This window comes from Arctopsyche grandis, chromosome 3, assembly GCF_051622035.1.
Source record: "Arctopsyche grandis isolate Sample6627 chromosome 3, ASM5162203v2, whole genome shotgun sequence".
Lineage (NCBI taxonomy): Eukaryota > Metazoa > Arthropoda > Insecta > Trichoptera > Hydropsychidae > Arctopsyche > Arctopsyche grandis.
Window position 1 is genome coordinate 21,059,067 of NC_135357.1, and position 26,345 is coordinate 21,085,411.

Consider the following 26,345-nt stretch of genomic DNA (forward strand, 5'->3'; position numbering starts at 1 on the left):
TGCAAAGTTTGAACATTTTTCAATCATCTACAGTAAATTTCATCATTAAAGATATGCAAACAACTTTCTGTTTGATGAGCTTTCGACAGCAATAATGATGATCATAAACAACTAAGCAATGAAAAACATAGATTAAGTAAAAAATTCGGATGTGACCAACCCATGACTTTATCTATGTTTTTGAGGAATATAAGAAAGTCACAAAACAAAATTCAATATTTAACCGTACAGACACATTCACACATACCGGCAGAATTATGAAATACTAATAGCTATGACAGCATTTTCGATACAAATTGAATGCAAATGTATGGAAACTTGCAAAAGACAAAAGTTCTACTTACGGTTGTTGGATTTGGATTTTTTTTTATTACTATAAATCACTATCAGTATTATACACAATAAATATTAAGAAGATTAAAATAATTTAAAAGGTCAAAATAAAATAATTGAATATTGTTTAAAAACAAACACTACTTCCGGCTTACGAATTCTGACCAAAACCTTATAAAATCTAAGTTAGTACATAAAGAATACAAATACAAATTTTCAACTTGATAGGTTCAGGGGTATGGACAGAATCGTGGCTACAACATTTTTGACCTTTCTAAGAGGAAAAAATCCCACTTTCGGTTTATTAAATTTAATGATTTTTTTCTTATTTTCATCACATTAATACAAAAATTATACATGAATTTTTTTGTGAAGAGCACACATGTTAAAGGGTTGAAAAAAATAGTGGAAGAAAAATCGAACAAAAGTAAATTGCCACTTTCAGTTGACGGATGCTTACCAAATTTTATACATAACTTGGTATTAAGCTTAAACTTTTTGATATGAAATTTCAGTTCAATAAACCAAGAGATTTCTGAGAAGAACATAAAAAACCTCGATTCTCTAGAGTAAAAGTACTACTTCCGGTTCAGATAAAAATATTTAAAAAATATAAAAATTCATAATTTATATTACATATAAAAAAATTTCAGTCCGATTTAGTTAGTGGTTTGGGAGATAATTGAATTCAAAAACTTAAATAAGAAAAGAGACACCTATAGGGGAGATACCATTTCCAGTCGATTTAAAAATTTGAAAAAAATTGAAATCGTGTAGATAAAAATTTCACTATACTAATTTCAGTTCGATGGGACTAACGGTGATCAAAAAATCCCCAAAATACACAGACACACACATTTTTTCTAGATCATGAAAACGAGATCAGTGATCGATTCTGAGATGGAATCAGTCAAAATTTCGAGTTAGAATTTTCGCATGATCTCAAAACTTCTTCTATTTTTACTACGTTCATAGATAAAGTAAAAATACAATTCAAAAATTTGAATGCAATTACGTACATATGTATGTATATTGATGTCATTTAATTACTCATGATAGGGATGTTATAATGGATGAAATTGTGCATTTGACTTTCACGCAATAAATTCGGGTCAAGGAAATATTGGTGTAACGTGCGAGGAATGCGTTCCCGGTATTGCGAGCCAAAAATAATGGAACGGAACACGATAAGTTTCACGTTCCTGAACGCTTTCAGGACTTCAGGGAAAAAATCGCTTATTCACGCCGAAAATTTTCTGGACGAGCATCGTAAAGATTTCGTGGAAAAATTTCAAGGAATTTTGGCGTTGTGCAAGTACACAATTTCTAAATATTGCACCGCGAATTCTTCTTGTATTTGTCTCGTCGTAGGTGACAGAAATTGTTGCTCTATCGAATCCAGTACACTAAATGCTGAAGACCGTAAACTCGATTTGGCTCTTCGCGTGTCACGCACTGTCGAACTATAGATTTAATTTAACGTGACAGTACACTCTTGCTTGTTCCCCTTGACCCGAATAAGTCATCATGTGCCAACACGTGGTTCTGTCGAATCGGCAGTGGTCACAAACGACTAATTTGGCAAGTTCGCCAAGTCAAAGAGTGGCGGTGAAATATCGAAATTCAAATCATCAATACTGAGGCACAGTAGAATCATTAAGATCGCTACTTCGCGAAGCTAAACTTTTTAAATATAAAACTAACATATTTTGTTTTATATTTGTATGAAGTATCCATACAGTTTGACTGTGTTTTAATAATTGTGTCGCAGTATATTTTTCAAATTTGCATTTGCAGCCACACTATTTGTTCGGCTGAAAATAGTACAGATGCTGATAGCAATACGCTGGATTACGTGTTGGACAATATCTGCTCCATACATTTCAGTTTAATTATAAAATATGCGGTCAGCCGGTTTTTAAAGTGCAACTATTCATATAAACACTCGTACAATCCTTATACATAGATAATCATTTATCAATTTTATTTCATTCAAACATACATACATATGTACATATGTATGTACCGATCCGCTGTAGAGTATAGTCGATCGTTTGCTAGCAGTTTTAAAAATATGAGATCGATTACTGACTAGTAATTTATTATTTATGTAGTTACGTGTTAGGTAGTTCATTCACGAGTAATTATTTATGTAATACGTAATTATGCCTAAGTAGTACTACATAAATAATAACTTGTGATTGAACTGCCTAGCTCTTAACTACATAAATAATTACTTGCCAGCAATCGATCTCATATTTTTAAACCTGTTAGCAAACGATCAACTATGCTCTAGAGCAGACCCAAATGTACTAGCATCATATCAAGGAAACGTTAATTTGAAAAAAAATATTTAAACAGTGTCCTGTGCCTCCAACTAATTGATTTATCTCGACAATACTTGCGAACACTTAGGTTTTTTTTTTTTGTTAAGAGTTTATTTTTTTAAAATACTTATAATAAAATAAACTCTTAACAATTACTTATTCCAGTTTGATCCATTGTGATTGGTTTTGAATGATTAACGAGAATTCAAATTCGCTGTTTTACCAGAAACTTCCTTACAAAGCGCGTCAAGCTCACAACGGCCATTTTCAAAAAATCGTCATTTATTTCATATTCCTGTCATTACAAAACATGAGGGAAAAATATGTAAATTTAATGAAATATAAGCAGGCCAAAACGAAGTACATATTTTAATGTGAAAAATGGCATTTTGGGTCAAAATGTATCCTATGTGTAAAATGTGTTGTATCTGAATTTTTTACATTATTCGGCACTATTTATGTATATTTATGCTGTTGATATTATTAGCTGAAATTTCCAGAGGTTGAGATTTACTGTCGCTTAATCCCCGAGCTCAATTTATGAATTTAATCTGACCGAAATGAGCAAGAATGCTTTATGGGACGCAGAATCGGTGTAGTGTTCAGCCTTAGCTTTATAACTGAAGGGAAGAAAAGACAGTCATAAATTATGACTAATGTGTTGTTGTCATGCCGGTTGTTTTCGACTAGGTCTAGTGACTCACATTATATCCTGATAATACGACAGATTATGGTCGGTGAGCGAAACTCGTTGCCAAATACTAGCGTGCTGTTCGTCAAGCGGACACGCAAAAAAAGCGATGTTTGACGTTAACTAATGTTCCGAGCATTCTCCACAAATTCGTTAACCCTTACGCTGTCGAAATTCACGCATCGATGCGCTCTCGCACTAAGGGTCGATTTATTGTTTTTTTTCGGGTCACTCACTACTTTCGCCCTCACTTTTATGATGATAAGTTTTGATTGCTATATAGAGAATTCCTTTATCCACGTCAAGCCGTTACGTTTGACCTACATGAAATTTTTCTCCGTAATAATGATTTGGAGGTTTCTCGAAATAGTTTTGGGAAATTCTGAACACACGTTTATATGTGTGATATTTTGGAACTTGTTTGCAGAACCAATAATCTCAATATGGTGTATATTGTATGTACGTATATAATCTTAATATTCTTACTGGTTGAAAAGTTCTGTTACGAACCTCTAACCTACGTGAACCTATTGGTAAGAAGATCAATAGAATTTCATTTTTTTTATCTACTGCAAACATCTGTGAAATAAAATATGTATACATACATATATAGTAAACGTGTATGAAAAATATCTACTTACATTACAATTTTCATTTGAAAAGGACTGACATTATTCAGATTCAATTTTTGGCAGCAATATAAATTTGAATGACCATATTTAAACTATGTATATGTATGTATGTATGTACGTAGGCGTTGAGCTAATTTGATTTATTTTACATATACATTTTCATATTTACATACATACATACTTATGCTATTATCATCATCATCTACAGCCGCTCACGATCCACTGCTGGACGAAGGCCTCTCCAACATGCTTCCACTCATCTCTGTTTTACGCAACTCTCATTCATCTCAACCCACACATTTTCCTAATTTCGTCTACCCATCTTCCCCGCGGTCATCCTTTTACACTTTTGCATTCACTCGAGTACCATCACTTATTTTGCCAACCTTTCATCCATTCTGCTAGCCACGTGGCCCGTCCATTGCCATTTCAATCTCTTCACTTTATTCATTATGTCCACTACCCTTGTCATACTTCTCACCCACGTTTTCCGTTTCCTGTCTTTCCAGGTTATGCCATGCATACAGCGTTCCATACTTATTTGAGTGCATTGGACTTTGTGTAGCATATTGGCGTTCAATTCTCAAGTTTCACATCCATACGTCATCACTGGCAAAACGCATTGAATGAGCATATAAATATATGAGTATTTTTTAAACGTAAAAATATATACAAATGTACATGTCACAAATCTTATGTCTGCGAATCAAATTTCCGAATCCTCGTATTAATACCAGGTTGACGCGAAAGGAGTGCACTCGGACCAAGTCAACTAATTTGGTCACTCGGACATTACTCTTACGCTAATCGGACGTTGCCACGTTACGAGCTGTGTTCGTGACTCTGTCTGGGTTTACACGTATCGTGTCAACCCTGTATAAGAAGGCATTGAAAAATTTCTAAAATTCTAAAATTTTTGAACATTTGATACAAATAAACACCCGAATTTTTCTGGTGATGTACACAATAGGAGCTAGACTCAATCTCAAATATATATATAGATCAAAATTGTACGTACATATGATCAACGTCTAATCCAATTTTGGTTTATATCAATCGGAAAATTTGTTCGAAATTCATCTCAGACGATTCTCTGAAGTGCAAAGTCTCAAACGGAGACTCCTTTGACGGCATAACTGCACTCGGGACGGCGGTCGACGACGCGATAGACAGAACCCGAAATCACGCAAGATAACTCCCCAAGTCGATATCCTGTGAAAATATCACCCGGCCAAGTCGTAAAGAGGGACACCGGTATGCGTCTCCGGGGACAAGGAGGGCTCAGGCTTGGGTCGTAAGAAGCCGCAATCGAAAGTTTCAGGGGGCACAAAAACTTAGGGGCGCAGCCGCCACCACCGCCGCCTTAAATCGGCTCCTAATGGCTGCTGGGGATTCGGTATATAAGACCGTTCGCCAACTTACCCGGCGGTTATTGCTTTATGCAAATTGCACCAACCCCTTTCCTCGCCTCCATCCCTAACACCCATCACACCACCAACACACGTAGAATAGCTCTCCGAGGTACCAGAGAAACCCCTGATGCAATTAGGCCGTCAGCTTGCCGCCGAGGTGACCCTTGCTGGGTAGCAATTAGTCGTTGTGACGTGTGCCACACTAAGGACCGAATTAGCATAATAATTGTGTCAGTCTTTCTAAACAATAAAAAAATATTACCCAGATTCTGTATAATCATAAATCAAAAGCTTTGTTGTGCTACTTTCACACCTCAACAAGTGTCAATGACACATTGTCTAGTACGCTCTGAAACAACAAGTGCGAATATATTCAAAAGGTTCCTTAGCAAAGTGAAATGTATCTAATATATAATTTTGAAAGAGACTTTGTATATATGTAACATTCGTTGGGAACTTTGTCAAAGTCAAAGTTTCCATTACAACATGGTGAAGGTCTAGAGGGGGCCGCCGGATTCTGGTATAATCTAATATATAATTTCGAAAGAGACTTTATATGTATGTAACTATCGTTGATTCGTAGAATCCGTGACGTTAAATTGAATAAAACAAAAACAAATGAATATTCAAATAAATTTGAATAAAACAAACCTGTTCAAATAAATTGTGTACTATGAGATTGGCCATTTTTAAGCGGTTTATATTACAAATACCGAGCAAAGCCGGGTAAAACCACTAGTAACAAATATAGCAACATACATATGTAATGGGAAGGCGAGGAATTGAAATGTTGTGTAATCTTTTATTTATTTATTTCAAAATTTAGTTAATTCTTACAAAATCCAGACTCATTTAATTCGCTTTTGGATCGGAAATCAAAATTCTTGTATTGCTCGATCAATAGTACCTATAGGATGAAATTCAATGTAAAAATACTCGTAAAATATAAATTGAATGTTTGATCGGTTATTTCGAATGCTCTGTGAGTGTGAAAATTGATTTTTAAATCGGACAAAGCATTCAATTTCGATTTTTCCCTTTCTATTTATTCCCAAGTTGAATTAAATATCGGCGTATGTATGTATGTGCTCAATTCACCAGTTGCTCGAACTCGATAAATGTGCAACAACGGAATTGTTTACCAATATTATAATCAAATGGATGTCCATCGAAATTTTCTCACAATAAAACCGCCCTGTCAATAAAAATCATAAAATATTTTACTATGTATGTATGTATATGTATATGAGAAATTGAGAGGAAACTGTAAAAAACCCGTTCCGTATGTGTGTCTGAGATAACGCTCGCCGTAAGAAGCGTGGTAGCGAGGAGGTGAAGGGGGGGGGGGGCGTCATGTGATAATACACACACACACACTTATAATTTCTAACGGGCTGGGTAAGTGAACGTGTATTGCGCGCATACACGTTTACACATATTTTTATATATGTATTACGCAAAAAAACACTTATCATGGTCAAAATATTACGAAAAGCGTTCGTAGGGGTTGAAAAAGTTAAGAGTTCTCATTTTTTGTTGTTTCAATACCCTATTGAAACGACTAAGTTACCAAAAACTTTCATTGGTCACATATGTACATATGTATATACATACACATCATTTTGATTTCATATCACAAAATAGTGAATTTTTCTTAAATTTTGACCTTCTGTGTAAGATATCTTTTTTGATTATCAGTAGGTATATATTTTTATAATTATAGGTGCATATTTACTTTATGTACATGGTACCTCCCTTTATAGGTGTCCTCTTTTTTTAAGTTTTTGAATTCAATTATCTCCCAAACCGCCAACTGAACTTTCGTCTTGTGCAAGTTTCCATACATTTGCGCTCAATGTGTAAAGTCATGGGTTGGTCACATCCGAATTTTTTTATAATATACTATTATAAAAAAATTCGGATATATATGTTGTACGAGGTTACACAATATTAACTGAGTCTACGATCTCAATTCCGACGACGGCCGATTCCTATTCGAATTTTCTGAAAAGGCTTTTGTTACTCTTGTTCAGCATTAAATTAATTGCGAATTTCAACGTTATTGATTTTGCGTTCTGCGCTAAGAATATTATCGTGAAAATGGAGTGATGATAGTAGACAACAATAACACTTAGTTATTGCGAACCGACGTTTCTATAGAATTTCTGATAGTCGGCCTTATTCATTCTGGAATCTACCTATAGACCCAAGTACCTTTGAGTATTTACTTGTGTATGATGTTCATACATATGTATATTACACATATAAAAGCTGAAATGATGAGTGTCTATTCACATACCTACATGTATGTACATACATATGTAGTATGTATATGATAGTGGAGATGTTGTTTATTTTGAACAAATGGTCAAATCATTCGTGGGTACACTATAGGGCCTTTACAAAATTTGAAATACTCGCATACTGAAATAGCACGAAGCAATATTGCGTCTTTCACAAGCATGTACATTAACAATCACTTTGACCTGAAAAGACTTATTGTAGACATTTTCATTGCAAACTCAATGAATATTTCCCTCATTTCGAAATAATCTACTAAGAAATTTGTAACGAAACGTCATCTCTGATGAAGAAAATTCGATCAAATCTTAATTGAATTTGTTGAAATAATTTTATAATTTGTAATTTGTATGTATTTATGTACATAACATACCTAGTTATAAAATAATATAAATTATACATAAATGTAATACTATGTGTTCGTCGGAGTTCCGCAATACGCCTAGACAATTAAGCTAAAAAATTCGGATGTGACCAACACATGACTTGAACTATGTATTTGAGGAATATAAGAAGGTCACAAAAAAAAATTCAATACTGAGCCGTACATACACATTATGAAATACTATGACATCATTTTCGAAACATATTGAGCGCAAATATATGGAAACCTGCACAAGGCAAAAGTTCTACTTTCAATTGTCGGATTATGTTCAAATTTGTTTTATTACTTAAAATCACTATCAGTATATACACATTAAATATCAATAATTTAAAAGGTAAAAAAAAAAATTAAATATTGGTTTTTTTTTTTTTTTTAATATATACCAAGAAGGCCTTACAGGTAAATCCCAATGCGCCTTCCTGGCCAATTACAAATACAAATGCAGCATTTTTTTATTATAAGTCGTTGAATTGCGAGACACTGAAAAAACTCGCAAATTAACGAGACATCTATGAATTGTACATAAATTTTTATTGTACATCCATCAAATTTCAAATAATGGTGACATAGTAGGTAGGAAGGATTTTTAGCCAATTTTTTTTTCCGGGAACCGTTTCAACAATGAAATCAGAGAAAATTGGCAAACTCTGATAGGAAACGATCAACCTGGAGTCACAAATCCAGGTCTGACCAACAGCATACTCTGAAAAATTCATTTTCATTCAGGGATAGAACCCGGCACTTTCTTGACGGTAAGCAGAAGCTTAACGTCCGAGCTATGCTGCTGGCTTTTAAAACAACAATATAGAAATATCGGGTGACCGTAAAAAAGTCGACAGTGAAAAAGTCGAAAATGTTCGTTTACCATGCATACATATGAAAAACGGTTAGTATATATATATATATATATATATATATATATATATATATATATATATATATATATATATATATATCTGTGGCGTGCGGTAAAACTCTCTCTCCCCCGGTCGTACATCCTCACTTAATTTGCGCGAGCAGGATACAACAGGAACAAGAGGAACAGGCTTTTCCTCCCGTATCCTGCGCGCGCACATTAAACAAGGCTGTATGACAAAAATAGAGATAATTTCACCACATGCCACTGATATACATATATTATATACATAGTACCGTTTACCATGCACCCTTTTTATTTTTTCGATTTTCGATCTGTGTCTTCCGATATTTGCTTTTTCGATCTTTTCACTTTCAGTGTCATGAGGTAGACCCCAATTTGTTTCCGAAACCACCCGTTGAAATTTCAACGGGCACAACACACTAGTAATAAATATTATCTTTCGGTGTGTGACGGGCCAAGGAAGGTGGGTTGAAATATCCTCCATTCATTTCCGGGGTGTTTTCGTTGATTGATTCGCAACCCGTCCGTCGACACTTTCTTTCGTTCGTTTACATCTGTTCGAGTCCATTGTGACCACTTCATATCCGGTTCGTTGGAAAAAAGTCGGGCTACGTAATCGATACATTTTTCATCGTCTCCGCGTTGCACCCCCTCTCGAGCACTCTCATTCTTTTAACCCTCTTGGTGACGATAAACCGTCGGCATCCGCGTGTGTCGACATTGTCCGAAAGCTACCAGGAATAGATTTGTGTCGATGTTGTGGCTATAACTTATTAATAATCCGTGACAGCAGCGGCGGCACGCGCTGGCACACATTTTTGTGACCGTGGCGCGTATTTATAACGCAACGAGCTGCGATGCCACTGGTGCTGGACAACTCTTTCATTCAGTGCATTCGCTATTCAGTTAGCTGCATTTATGACCGATTGTTTATTCAAAACAGCACCGTGGCAAAAAGTGCCGAGGATTAAACCACAGCATGTGATTTCACGGGTATCTAACCCTGAAAAGGATCGTACGTACATACATAGATATATATGTACATACGTACGAACATAGGCATCTGCCCAGCCGGAAAATCAAAGATGAAAATACGGGAATGAAAAGGGCAGTGTCTGAACGTTGCGGATTGAAAAAAAAGTCATGAAATTGACATGTCTGAAAAAACAATGAATGAAGAGATCTCGTTGTATAATAAAATAAAGACGTATTTAATATAAATTTTTGGGGTTTCTGCGTCTGACTTGATCCGTTCTTGATCTCCAATTTAGAAGAAATCTTGCCGTCAATGTTTATGGTAACGAATGAAGATAAAGCACGCGTCTATAAATCTCATTTAGCAATACGAATCCACACAGAAACAATAAATATTTTACTAGTGTAATATCTAGCGAAATTGCCGTTTAAATTGGCGAATGTTTCTTGTTGAATACGAACATTTAATACCGAATAGTAGTGGAATTTATGTTCTTATTAGAATTCGTCTATGTTAACAATGTAGCATATAATAGACAAATGTGTTGCAAAATTAAATTTCTTACATTAATTAATCACAAAAGTAATTACGAAATGTTTCATGACATAAATAAATACCAGGGCTGTCGGATAATTGGGATAATTTCAAGCGGAGTCGGAGTCCGGCTCCATATTCTTTTTACAAACCTCCTTTACGTTTTTATTATTATTTTCTTTATTACAGTATGTGTCAACTAGAGTCTCCAATTTTATAGAAGTAATCCACGAATAAATTGAAATTTAATATTTCCTTTGTAAAAATAATGAATGTAAATTACATTATAAATAAAATCATTGAATACCACGTATTTTGATGTGTTGTGGCCAAAACCGATAGTTTCCTACGTCTCGTACTTTTTTTATTCTCATTTTTACTGTAATTATTAAATTGATTTTTTTGTGTATGAAATTCATACGCATACACTATGAATGTATTTAATTTTTATTTATACTTATTTCATTATCAATAGTTCAATAAATTGGGTCACATGTCAACTTTCAGTTATTTTTTTATATATTTTAATTTTTTATATTTTGAAAATCGCTATTTATTATTAGTAAATAGTGTTTTGCCCGTTTATATCAACGGATGGTTTCAGATAGGATTTGATACACGAATTAAAATAAAGTTATATATTATATATAAATATAAAGCAAGGTAATTAACGCGCGTGCACGTAATATTATCGTAATAAAAAGTGGGCGCAATACACGCTCACCAATCCAACCCGTTCGAAATGATGAAAGAAGTGTGTGTGTATGTATGTGTCACCCGTCGCTCAGCCAAATGTCGCACATGCCTGTCTTCGATCGGCCTGATGTCCCCCACCCCCACCCTCCCCAATTTCTCGCTACCACACTTCCCCGTTTCTTGAATACTTCGTTCTGATTGGCTGCGTGTCCACGCTCTGCCAAATACATACACACATCGCGTCCGTTTTTATATTTACTAATAATTTCATACGTTGACAAGAAAAATCGATGTTATTAAAATCGTTCAAGTTGGAGTTGGAGTTTGGAATCAGAGTTGCAGTCAAATCATCGGACCGGAGTCGGTGTCGTTAAAGTTTAAACCGACTCTTCGGCCCTGAAAAATATATACATAGATATATAATTTTTTGAAAATGAATTAAGTATTGAACTAGAACTTTGCGCGCTTATTTAAATCGCACTCGATCGTTGGGCGCTCGGCGATAGGCAACTACAAACATCACGCCTATACGATTACAAGAACAACATAACTCAACAAATATACTATACATGATTCTGACTTAGTGATGCTTGATGATGTTTGTAGATTGTACATCGCCGAGTGCCCAACGTTTAAGCGCGATTTTATGTAAGCCTGAATAAATAATTGAAGACGAACGGTTTAAATAAAAAATAGCTTATTACGGACTAACTTCAATAGAACTGATTACGGACTAACTTAAATTCCAACATTGAAGAGTTTATATACTCTTATTTAAAACAATGAATGTGTTGAAGACACGTGTTGCACAATTTCGGTTAGTCAGTACTTAGCTATGCCACAAATCAATGGTCCTATATATTAAATTAGGTGTGTCTTATCTACTAGTTAGTCGTTTTTATTGTTGATATTAATTACACATCATATGAAAATGAAGGAGTCATACATAATGGTGTCATACAAGTGACGAATTGGTAATATTTGAATATAGTGAATATAATGGTAGAGGGTTGTCCTCAGCCCTTAATTCGCGCAACGACCATGAAACCGACTAATTTAATTTGATATTTATTAATAAATATACTGTATCAATAACAAACTGATCATAAATATAATATGTATTTGATAGATAAATCTTCACAAAGTATCACATCGTCTGGACATTTTTAAATGCCCGGGCACACAATACACAATGTGAGTACGTCAGCAGTATCACACCATTAGTCTGCCCGTCAACTGGTTATCAAGATTATGTCGGCCATTTCTCGACATCTGTCACATTCAATTCAAACGTGTATATGTGTGTATCGGGAAAATTCGTTTCGATGTTGAAATGTCGGAATATCTCCTCTAAGAACTTTCGGAAAACCCTTTATAAAGCCTTTATATTATTTTTAAAATACAGTACATCGCCTTCTAACTAGGGATCCCAAATATTCGTCGACTTCAACTATTCGAATATCGAAAAGTAAATCAAGAGCTATTCGAATATTCGAATATATTCGAAACTTAAAAAAAAGGTAATTACATATAAACAAATCATAAATTTGAATGAATCGTCTTATCATAGTTGCCATTGAATTCCAACTAGTTTTTATAGCCAATAATAATTTCAATTTTTTATTTTCCTTTTTTCATTATGATTTCTTGTAAAAATGTATATTTCGCCGGTGACTTCTTAAATATTCGTATTATTTTTCTGATGTTTTCTAAAATTTCGTAGAGATTATTATCGATCTAAAAGTGATTTTCTTCAAACATTTCCGTATTTATGTAATTAATAAAAATCTTCTACATTATCTTCATTTTTGTCACAATTATCCCCATTATACATATATGTATTTCATTTTCTTCATAATCGTCGTCTTCTTCTTCATCTCTCTTTTCATGTTGATTTTGTGTATTTAGTTTATAAAAAAATATACATATACACGAGTAATATTCGAATAGTTGATGAAATATTCGAATAATGAATGGCTGAAAAATCAGACGAATAATTCGAATAACGCTGTAAATTTGCGATGTATGTTGGTATATACATATATTATATTGCATATATCGAAATCATTTTTCGTAGAAAATTGTCATAAATCAACGGCGAACTGCGATCATCGTCTGGTGAACATTTCTCATTCAGTCGACTTGCGAAATTGTATTTGGAATGACATGTCGCAAGCCGTTCGAATGAGAGACGTTTGCTTCTCCGAATAAATTTTGATAGAAAATGCGAGTTGCGTGACGAAAGAGGAAAACGAGAGTGGAAAATTGACGTTATCGATCGTTATGGTTCGAGAAAACTGAGAAAATTCAAAATACTATAATTTCCACACAAAGATTTACGAAAAATTCGTTGATTTTTGATGAACTCCCAATTCAATTGAAAATTTATTTTCTATTTGTTATTAAGGCTTTTATGTTTACAAAATTATATATAACTTTATTGCCTTACGCGTGAATCGTCTTATAAATCTGAGAAAGCAAAACTTTATTAATTAATTTTGCAATCGTATACTTTCAAACAATTTAAACTATAAAGTTTATCTTGTGTAAATTTAATCTGGAAAACGTTTTCAAAATATAATTTTCTAAATAAATAATCGCAATTGTTGAATTTCCCATGGTATGAAAAATAGTGTAGGTACATACATTTGGAACATTCTGAAATTCAATAAAGATTTTATTTTTAAATACATCGTAAAATATTTTATTGCACTATTATCTTAATCCAAAAATCTGATCTCATTATATGAGCCGTTATATTTGAAAGTGGCATAAGTCCACTTTTCTTCATTTCGGGAAATATGTCGCAAAACATTAAATATAATGTTTCGCGTTTAAAATATTTAAAAATAAAATAGCATTTAAAAATACTTTAATACGTTTATTCTGCTTTTCCAAGATTCTGGAGATTATCTACATAATCTGGAGATTCTCGAATTAAAATAAGTGATAACAAATTGGGAATTACATGTTTAAAATGTTTTTGGAACTGAAAATTAAACTTAAATATAACGGCTCATATGTATAAAGAAAGCAGCAGTTTTCATCCAGCGTTTTTAATATGGGTACATATTACAATTTATAATTTTCATAATTCGCTGGTTTGATTTTCAAACCGCTTTAAATTTGTTTCAGTATTGCGACCAGTGCTTGTCAATCTCGGTTTGCGTCCCCTATTTAATTATTATTATTTAGGGCGTAGCGTCGGATCCAATTTGTCCGACCTTTTTCGACCTTAAGGGTCCAAAAGAGGGTCTGAGGTCACAATGAATCGACGAACACGAGGATCCACATCCTCTTCCGCTCCGAAAGGACCCATGTAAATGAATTGATCGGAAAATATGCTCACCCCCAAATTCACCAACGAAACTTTTGGTCGGTCGTATACTAATTAAAAACAATAATTTATTCAACAATATGTATGTACATATGTATGTATGTATGTACATCGGATGAGATTTAATCCGACGTGTAAAATGTGTTTATTATCATTCACTGTCAATCTGATGGGCGATTTGCTAAAGTTTGTTTTTAAAACAATCTCAAGTTGCGAGCTTGTTGATACATTGCACGTTTATTTGACGCGCACAAACGAAATAACCAATTTAACGATCGTTCAAGAATATTCTGTTTGTATATAAATAGAATAACGTTTATTACAGGATTAAATTCATAGTCTCTAATCAATCGAAAATGAGATGTTTTTGTAAATTTTAAAATTCTATAATTAGCTTTCAAATATGATAAGGTACATATGTATTGTACAAATATGTAATGAATTTGTTTAAAATGAGCGATTAACACTCGAATCGATTTTTTTTGCGTTGTCTTTCAATATATGAGCCGTTATATTTGAAAGTGGCGGGAGTCCAATTTTCAGTTTCAAAAACACTATTTCAGTTTGACTTAATTCACAAATTGCTATCACTTCTTGTAATTTGATTTGTCCAAAATCTTGGAAAGCAGAAAAAATAATATTACAAGGCACCAGTTTTTTTAAATATTGTAAAACGTTAAGCATTATATTTAATGTTTTGCAAGATACATTTCTCGAAATAAAGAAAAGTGGACTTATGTCACTTACAGGCTCATATACATACATATATGTATATGTGTATGTAAGTAAAACAGGTATAGGTAAGTAAGTAAAAAGTAATAATGTCAAGTAGCACTTGAAAAAGCAAATTAAAATATATGACTGGACATTATTTTATATTTATTACACCAGGGGCGCGTTCTCGATTCTTATAAAAAAAAACCAAAATGAAGAATAGGGAGAGAATCCGGAGGAGGGGTTGTCGATTAATAAAATTAATTTCAAAGGACCTCTCCCTTTTCATAATTAGTTCGTCAAAGTAGGCAGTCGTTCGAATGAAATTTTTACGAGTTTCGAACCGGATGTTAAATTTTCATTTTAATATTGCGTTTTAATTTCGAAATTGTGATTAAAGTTTGAAATATAGTCCGCAAAGCAATAAAATCACCAAGTAAATATCGATTATACTATTAAGTCTACATACATACATATGCATAATAGATATATTTTTCAAACTTTGAGCGTTGATGGATGATACCAGAAAAACGACAAACTCTTCGTTACTTCTAGACGAAGATTAAGATTCTTCTGAAAATAACACGAAAACTTAGTAGATTCTGAATTCTTATTTAAAGCATATACATACATACATACCTACGCAAGTACACAAAGCTTGTTTTATTTTATAAATGCTTTAAAAAATTGATAAAAAACAATAATAACAAATTAATGACCGCCGTGACCTGACAAGTTACAAATTAATAAATTAATAATCATTCATCTCATTCAAATAGACTCGTGTTTGATTTTGATTTTTAAATGCTTTTTATTATTACGAAATTATGTTCACAATACATCTTATATCTATTTTAATAGCTACTGATCTACTGATCATTTTCTATTTTACAATTTAATTTAATTTGGTTAGTAATCACAGTATTATATTATTCTAATGTTAATCTAAAGCATAATAGGAAAAAGAGCTCAAAAACCTATTTACAATCCTTATAGACTCGTGTTGAGTCTCATGAAACTGACCAGTTCATCAACACGATAATCAAACAGGTTCAAATGCTAAACTATCACGTTAAGAAACCGAACAGCCTCTACAAGAGACGAGTTGCCAAAAGCAGATGCTCTCGTAACAATATATGTACATATGTATGTAGGTTGGTTGGAAAAGTCGACGATGATACAAAGCTCAACACCAAATTCAGGAGCCCAAAATGTATGTATGTACATTCATATGTATGTACATATGTATGTAGATCGTAAGAAAGCAGTGTAGAGTGTTATAGAAAAAGAATAATGAAAATATATTTAATTTAATTATAATGTCTTAGATTTGGTATGCAGTTTCATCTAGTCCTTGATACATTTTTAAGTACAATTTAACGGGGGGTGTAAAATGTTGACGATCTGCGTATTTCCTCAGGGGCGATAGCGTTAGAGTCGGGCGTTGATGAGTTATCGGCACTCGAAGTTGCTCGGCGCCGAGGTGCTCTTAAATTTCGGATAAACGGGTATTTAAGATAATAACAGGTATATATCACCATGAAAGCCTTAAATTACGTTTCATTGCGACGGCTTAATTTGCATTTAATATTTAATTTACGACCGTGAAATAAATCAAAAACCCTGCTTTTAAATACGAAACATGAACGAGGCGCTATAAAGAAAACAATGAAAATGTCGTGAAAATTCGAAATATCAAATTAAATTCTGTATCCTGTAAATGATTTCTCACAATGTCTGAAAGCTGTATTAGAAAACGTTTAGTACAATAAGAATAAAGTTTAAAGTATTATTTTATTAATTAAATAATCTATTAGTGAATTAAAAATATGAGAAAGTGTGAAAGTCTGTAATATCAAGTTTATATGAGTAAAATAACTGCTATTAATAGAAATTGGCGTTGAAGGGATGCTTTTCAAATAACAATAAACCACTCCATCAGTGTTCAAAACAAGAATGTAAAATAGTTTGGTTTTTCTAAGAAATTGACAATGGTGAACCATTTTTTTGCGAAAAGCATCCTTCTAACACGTACATACAACTGGTGATAAGTTATAAGCTAGAGGTAGGATAGTCACAGTGCTATCCATTGTTCCATTGTTGTTAATCCTTTGTAAAAAAGGTTCGGCAAACCGTTAAAAATGCATTTACAACCTTTGAACAATACGCGGCACCTTCTGGGTCCGGTGACTAGTTATAACTAGTCTTCAATGGTGGCGTTTCCATTTTCCAGGAAAGAGGATTGACAATTACTATTGTCCTACAAAATAAGAGAGCAAAAAAAAGGCTGACAATAGAAATTGACGATAGTGAACCCATTTTTTGTTCAAATAGAAACCGGCCGCCGTCCCTTAGTTATAACTAGAGGTAGGATAGTCTCAGTGCTATCCATTGTTCGGCAAACCTTTAACAATGCATTTACAACCTTTGAACAATACACGGCCCCTTCAGGCTCCGGTGACTAGTTATAACTAGTCACCGGAGCCTGAGGGGGCCGTGTATTGTTCAAAAGTTGTAAATGCGTTGTTAAAGGTTTTCCGAACAATGGATAGCACTGTGACTATCCTGCCTCTAGTTATAACTAGGCGTAGGAATCCTAGCGCGCTGTTGAACAAAAAAAGGGACCAAACGACAAAAAAATGGATGGGGACAGAACTAGGCAACTACTTCCCGGTCATTTAATATTATATTTAATTATCATGGTATCAATATATGATATTTTAGATATATAAACTAGATAAATTAATTAAGATATTTTGATATTTCTACATATGAGTACAATATATATATACATACAAAAACATATCTACTTATCATACAAATTAGGCAAAGTTACGATCATAGATTTTCGCATCACCCAGGAGGTACTATGAATAATGCTTTACCTTTTTTGTGGAAGGTTCCCCAAGAGGACTCTAACCATCAATTCTACATATAGCATGCACAATATTTATTCTAAAATTAATAATTACGAAACTAATCAAATATGAATAAGATATTAGGATATATAGGTATTATTTGGATATAGCAAATAATTCATCACTTGAGTTACATATGTATGTACATACATATAATATAATCTATTATACTGTAATACAGAACTATTTTCGTATTACACTATTAAATATTGTTCTAAATTCTGTATGGTCATATGTATGTCGACGCCTATCATTAAAAATCCATTTTAAAAGAGAAAACGATCGTTCCACATCGACCGACGTTGTGGGTGAATACTTAAAATAGGTGAAATGTCGTATTATATTAATATTTTCAGTTATAGAGCAATTAATTTGTTTTAATTTTAGAAAATTTGATATGCTGTTTATCGTCTTAAATCCCGGATTTTTCTCCAAAACGCTCTTTAATTTATCCTTAACTTTATACCCGATGTTTCCAGATGGTGTTTCAAATGATAAAGTTAATTTATTTATTATGTCTAGAGATTCGTCAAGTTTTAAATTGCGCTTTTCTAACATTTGAATAGCATTTGGCAATTTAGAATAATTTTTTTTAATATCCACTAAGTGCCTTTTTATATTTGGATCAGCAAAAGCTTTTTGTGCATTTAATATAGAGATCGCATCTTGACTATTAAAACCGTCGATTATTATTTTTATTTTATCAAAATGTTCCGCGTAGTAGAACGGCATGAAGCCAAACGCCCCATCTAGTAATCACTGGCTCTGGCGGAAAAGGTAAATTTGGTAATTTTTATTTAAAAAATTCTTTCCTTAAGGGAGACTTCAAAAATATATTTTTCGTAAATGAAATTATGTTTTTAACATTTTCATAAATATCTCGAATTGTTTCGGCAACTCGGTGAAGCCCATGTGCTAAACAAGTAAGATGGGTCATATTATGATATGTATTTTGTAATATTTTAGCAGCTTTTATCATGTATGCAGCACCGTCCGTAATAAATAAAAGAACTTTATCATTTACATGTTCCCCCCACAAATCAAATAAACTATCTTTAACCAGTTTTTTTATTGTTTCGGAATTTGTTTTATCTAATTTTTTACATGATATTACATGTGCTTTATTAATAATTGAATTTTCATGTAAAGCTTACATTACAATTACATTACCTATATTATTACCACATTTGTCAGTTGTTTCATCCACACTTACGTAAATATATTTGCCACTAAGTTCTTCTTTAATTTTTTTGATTTTTTGACTGAACACTTTTGGTAAATAACATTTTCGTAGTGTGGATTCACTTGGACATACGACATCGGATGCATATTCTTGGTTTGAACACTTAGTTAAAAAATATTGAAATGATGGAGTATCAACCTTTGACCAAGGAATATTACATTTAATTAACATTTCAACTAAATCAAAATTAAATTTATGTCCAGATGATTTACGTTTTGGAACATTATTATGTTTATCTGAATTCAGGTGTCTATTTACTGAAGATTTTTTAATCACAATATGATATTTACACCTTTCACAATAAATTTTTTCACCATTTAATATTAATTCCGGATGACCGCTTATCCAACTGTTAACTGTTGTTATGGAATGTTTAATCGGAACCATTATTTTTATTTTTATTATTAAAAGCGATAAGTTGGAACTATTTTTTTTAGATTAATTGTAATTATTTTCAAAGAATTTTATTAACTTAATTGGAATTGAATGGCGGAGATTATCGAAGTTCGTCACGAATATAATATTATTCATTAGATCTATACTGAACGGACAACCGATTACAACTACTTAAATTTTAAAAGTTCGTGGAGCAACCGAATTCCTAATATTATTAAACAATGGACCGGACGTTTTAACTAAAACTACTCATAAAATAAAGCTTTTAAGACGCCGAACTATGCTGAACCGAATGCCGACAAAAGGCAAAAATAAAACTTTCGAGACTGTCATTATATAAATTATGACGATATAGTTTGGCATTTTTGATCCCTTTGAAATAAATTCTTTACAAATATTTTCGTTGCAAAGGGAAACTTTCCACAAAATAAATAATATTTTATAATGTTTCCGACCAGTTCGGCTCTCGTAAAGTAACCATTTTTTTCATGACGGCACTTTGTTTATCCGCCCATTAGTTATAACTAGAGGTAGGATAGTCACAGTGCTATCCATTGTTCCATTGTTGTAAATCCTTTGTAAAAAAGGTTCGGCAAACCTTTAACAATGCATTTACAACCTTTGAACAATACGCGGCACCTTCTGGGTCCGGTGACTAGTTATAACAAAATCGAGGCGCGTGGATAAATGGGTTCGAAATAAATGGGTTTCTTTTGTCAATTTCTATTGCAATTGTTAACCTTTTTTTTTGCTCTATAGAGATAGCAAAAAAAAGGTTAACAATAGAAATTGACAAAAGGGTCCCGTTTCGGTGCAATCGTCCGCCGAAGACTGGTTATAAGTTTATAACTATTCAACTGTTTGGGATGGTAGAAAGGAGCGTTTGGATAGCTAGCTCGATGTGACAGATCATTCCGATGTCATTTTTTTTTGTTAATGATTAAATTAAAAAAAATGTGATGTGATTAAATTCTTCTAGCATCAAGTCGGAGACATTTTATTACTTTAGTTAATTAATTGATTTATTTCAAATTTAATTTAGACCATAGTAATATTAAAGGTTTCTCTAAACCGTCACCATGAACGAAAACATGTAAACAAGATTCATTTAAAAATATCACAATAAATAGTAATAAAAATAATAAAATTACACAAATAAGAAAAATAAAAATAATACAATAATATATATATATATATATATATATATATATATATATATATATATATATATATATATATATATATATATACATATATATATATATATATATATATATATATATATATATATATATATATATATATATATATATATATATATATATATATATATATATATATATATATATATATATTAATATATTTAATTAAAAATAGAAATTTTGATAAATCTACGTGTGTGATGGAGAATAGGTCAACATTGACTGCTATTTCATTGATAAGCCATATCGCCCGCTATTCCAGCGAGTTTTGGATTAAGCACGTATAGACTACATACATATGTACATATGCGGTGCGGTGCAAGCGCTCGACAATCACCAGACAGACTGAACGACAGATAAACTGGAAAGGAAAGGTTACTGTACGTCATTTGATGTGCAATCTATCATTCGAGAAGACGAGAATTGCGTTTAAAGCTGCCATCCAGTTTATCTGTCGTTCAGTCTGTCTGATGATTGTCGAGCGCTTGCACCAAACCCGTACATATGTATGTACATACGGGCGCGAACAGGCAAGAAAATAGAGCAGGATCTAGACATGTGGGAAAATTCTGGAGCCTAAAAACGGAGTTCTTCGAGGATTCGCGGATTGCTTACTTGTCCTGTTAATATGTATGCCGAAAATGTTTCGAATATTATGCGAAAATGTTTCACTTGCCAATTCATTTTCGGATGAGAGCTATCCCCCCCCCCCCGTATGTCGGTAAAATATCAAAGCGATCGGAAGAGTAGAAGTGGTTCAAAATCAGCTCACAAATTTCGGATGGTAAGGGATTTCATCTAACTAACCACGTGAAACTAATAAAAAAACACAACGGTGTATTTTATCTCCTTGAATAAAGTTTCCACTAGTATACAAACAGTTTTTATATTTATTGGTCACTAATATGATTTCGTATTTGTTTTCTATATACATATGTATGTAGGAATGATTTTTAAACGAGCCGAGCCGTATGTATGGTTTGCCAAACTGCTAGGGATAAAGTGTGTGTGGTATGCATGGGAAAGACCGGATGCGTGCTGTTATGGTCACTTGTTGGAGAACAAGCCCGAAGATATGTGTTAATAAATACATAGTTCTGACTTAATCTGCGTTTCACTTGGAATCCTTCACATCCGGATCCTATATGTATGTACCTATCAAACAGAAATTTTACATTTCAAATGCTATATATAAACTTTAAAAGTATATTATTTGAGTATTCAATATTATTTACACGGCTATCCTAGACTATTGTAATTATTTATTTCTGTTTAAAATTATAAAATTTGAATTGTTTATTATTCTATTGTCTTCATTGTAGACTCAACAATTTTGATGTGTCGCGTCTTTAGTCCATATTGATACCTCGGGTTACATATGTACAATATGGGGTATTGTAGGGTGGATGAGACAGGGATAACTTTTGTGTGTGAACAGAAATCGGCCACGTCTCGTGTGTAAGTATGCGGCCATCGTGAATTACGGCGTGCTGAATAAGTGATTCGCGGCCTGGTGCGAATTCTTGTAAGGTTGCCAACAGTCGTCGGCAAGGGGTTAACGACTCGACTCGACTCCACCAGCTGATATTAAGAATATTGTACCGGTGACAGAAGCTTAACGTCACATTTATAATGGTCTGTTTTTTTTCTAAATTAATTTCAATTTATCAATCGTTTCGTAAATGAGTCACTTGAATTTCTATACTTTAACGTAAGCGATATTCCTATTGATGATTTAAAATCGAGATTCTAAAATCGGTTTTTTTATTACTATGTACTTGAAGATTTTGAATGTGGACAAGGATTCTTGCAACTTTTTGACCTACATACTTACGCCGAGATGATTTTCATATATACATACATTCATCCATAATATACATATATGTATATATAAAAATGAATGTCTGTGTGTGTGTCTTGAATAGGCTCCTAAGCCGCGGAACCAATTACGATGGAACTTTCAGGATTTGTTATATGCATGTCCGGAATGCCTACTGTGAAAAAAAAAACGGGAAAAAACCTCTTAATAATAATATTCGTAATTACGATTTTACTGACGCGAAAGTAAAGTTATCCCATCCCGCTTTCAACGCATCACGCTGCGAGTGTGACAATAATCGCGCCACGCCTACCTTGCACTCGAATGTACTGACCATTCAGGGCTGTACCAAAAAACACACAGCGAATGCCCCACGTCAACAAATATATCTATACCTATATATATAAAATTGAATGTCTGTGGAACGGGAACGAGAATAATAGCCACTGATCTAGTGATCACTGTCCTATTTTACACGGTATTTTTCTTGTTAGTATTTACTTATTTTAATATTAGAGTATGTAATATGTAAAGCATAATAGAAAAAAAAGGCTTGAAAACAAATTTTCAATTCTTATGTTAGTATACATACATATACATATGTATGTTACAGTAGAGGTGTATGTTCCATTTGTAATATATTACATCTAACCTGGTACTCCCTAGCGTTATAGTTGAAGTGTATTTTCATTTGTAATATATTTGACTAGTTGGAACATATTCCGTCTAACTCACGTAAGTTGATTCATATGGCGAATTACATATACATATATGTCACAGTGAAATTATATTTCAAATGAAAATATATTTTCACTGACGTTTCAGTGAAATCATAACCAGTTAACATTTTTCAGAGTTGGTTTTATTCATTTAAGATTAGATTGTTAGGGTTGGTATTATTTAGGGGTTATGATAGATTAGGCTAAGTATGGGTTGGCCCTATTCATTTAAGATTGGGTTGTTAGGGTTAAATTTATAGAGTTAAACGTTGTAAATTCATTGTTTGATACATTTTCACTGCTTTAATTTTTTGAAAATATATTTTCACTCGAAATATGCTTTCGCTGTAGCATATAACATACATGTGTACATTCATAAGGTAGCAATTAAATAAAATTTAAATCGTTGTCTTGTTTTTTTTATTATAATTAATAAATGCTTTCATTTGTTTCAGAATATTTTTCTTCCAAAAGCAGTTCGCAAACAAACGTTTATTCAGTGTTCAAAATGTGATAGTGAACGTTAAAAATGACGAAATATTTTGGCTAACATCATAATAGTCGAGAAGTGTATGGACCAGGGGTTAAACATGAAACTGGAATCGGAAACGAAATCGACTTTTTTCAATGATGCTTCAATGTGTCCATCGTCAGCTCGGAGACGGATCTCTTCGAAACGTCGACATGAACATGAGTGAACGAAACCATTCCGAAAGTGCTGAGATCGATTATTCCCCGGCCGCCGCCAGAGGAAAGGGGACAAGTTGATCGTTCGCCAAGTGTGCGTGCGTGTGTTTGTGTATTTGTGCGAAAACCCTTTAGTCGCGCGTGTCGTTTGTGTTTGTGTTTTTGTTTTGTGCTGTTTTGTGAACGAGACACACCGCTGAAAAATTTCGCTTAAATGTTACCCAAGGGCATACTTCATCACCTCGTACTGGGTGAGTTTACAAATTTTCGCTTTTTAAATCTATTTATTACTTTAAGCTCGAGCTTCGTCACCGTTTAATGCTTTGTATTGTGAAAATACATTTTCACACCTCATATCATCAATCGAGAACCAAAATTTCAAAATTTAATCTCATGAAACTTTTTTTATAAACGTTTTCTCATTGAGCTGAAAAAGTTTGCAAGTGACGAAGTGCGATTTCTTTTTATATTCTTCGTTTGATTTTAAATTGAGGATCAAAAAATGCAATGGAATAGAATGTTTATCTTTTATTTACTGTACAATGTTATATATAAATTTCAGAATTTTCTTTTACGAGCATTTTGTATGCTATCATATATGTATGCTATCGTGCCATGGCAGGTCACCCTAAATTAACACATTATAAAATGTAGGCAGGATTGTGGAATAGCTGGTACACGCCGGTACGGCACCCCTCCAGCTTATATCGGCACTGGTACACGACCCGGCATAAAAAAATCAAAAATCAAAATAGTATAAAACTTTAATTTTTTCGAAAAGTTTTACCACTTTTGGGATATATTTCACCTAAATCCGATGACAAGGAGCGCTGTCATGCATAAAAATTCTGTCAGGATCAAGGATACCACCAGGCTTTATGTGAGGCACCAGATGTGTCTTTAGCATATTTAAATATTGGTGGACCCATTAACGAAATAAATGGACATATTCATGGACCCATTAACGAAATAAATGGGCCCTGGACCTTTTTTCGCTTATGACGGCTAAAATCATTGTCTAGGGTGGATGTTTCATTGTGCTATCGATATGAGGGTAGGTAGCGTTTTTGGGGGCTGCTACGACGAGACGGTTTGTATCATGAACTGAAGGATACATTCATCGCTCGAAGATTGTTTTGAAGATACTCTCGACGCATTTATTGCATAATGTGCAAAATCGAGTATAAAAAAGTGCAAATTCGAGCGTACTGGCACCTCAAAATTTAGCACTACACCACTGAATGTAGGTATATGTATTTACATATATAAATTAAACACTGTAAGCATGTGTAAGCTTACAACAATTAACAAATTCGCACTAGCTGAATTTTAGAGAGAAGGAGGAAGGAGGGGATGCTGATTTTATTGGAACCGTTGCAACAATAACATAACAGATAAACTAGCAAACAGGAGACGGTCGACCTGGATTTAATAAACATCCAGATCTTGTTAGTAATGATAGATGTGCTGGCGTTCATCGAAAAAGTCGAAAAAAAAATTCAATTACGGCCGGGATTTGAACTCACAACTTCTCTATCTCTATCGTTTAACCAGTGAGTTAAGCTGTGGTTATGATTAATTAAGTGCATGTGATAAATTTGGTTTTCTTCTACCCATAAAATTTGGTGAAAATTTTTTTCATATAATATTATAGTTTAATCTAATATTTATTATTGAAATAAATATATTTCCATCTTTGGGTTCAAAAACCAGCGCTAATTAAAAAAGCTATTAATCTTTGAGTTATTGTGAAAATTAGACATTAGCTGGAAACGACTTCAATTAAGTCTATATAGCATGCGTAATGAAAATGCCCGGTAAAAAAATCGGCTAAAAAGCCAGGCTATCGTATCGGTTTCGCGATTCGTCGATTGAGCGATTCGTCAAATTTCATGGAAATTTGTAAATATTCATATTAACTCCTCATATTTATTCATTTATTTAAGAATACTCGGGAAAGTTGGCAAAGGCAAAAAAAAATTATTATTAGAAAAAACAGCCAAAAATAAGTTAAAAACTAAAACAGAAAAGTAAATATAAGCAACTCAAAATATAGGAAATAAATAAATCAAATAATAATTCTAATATATAATTTCGAAAGAGACTTTGTAACTATGTATGTACGTAATGTATCTAAGGCTTG

At 33.1% G+C, this 26,345-nt stretch overlaps 1 protein-coding gene across 1 annotated transcript in view; it reads left to right on the top strand.

Moving 5' to 3' along the window:
• The window catches only part of Neto (Neuropilin and tolloid-like), a 91,108-nt gene that overhangs the window by 22,326 nt on the left and 42,437 nt on the right, over positions 1–26,345 (top strand). Inside the window, exon 2 of the mRNA XM_077446709.1 lies at positions 23,971–24,453. Coding sequence (XP_077302835.1) covers positions 24,417–24,453 — 37 coding nt within the window. The 5' untranslated portion in view covers positions 23,971–24,416. The remainder of the gene's footprint in view (positions 1–23,970; positions 24,454–26,345) is intronic.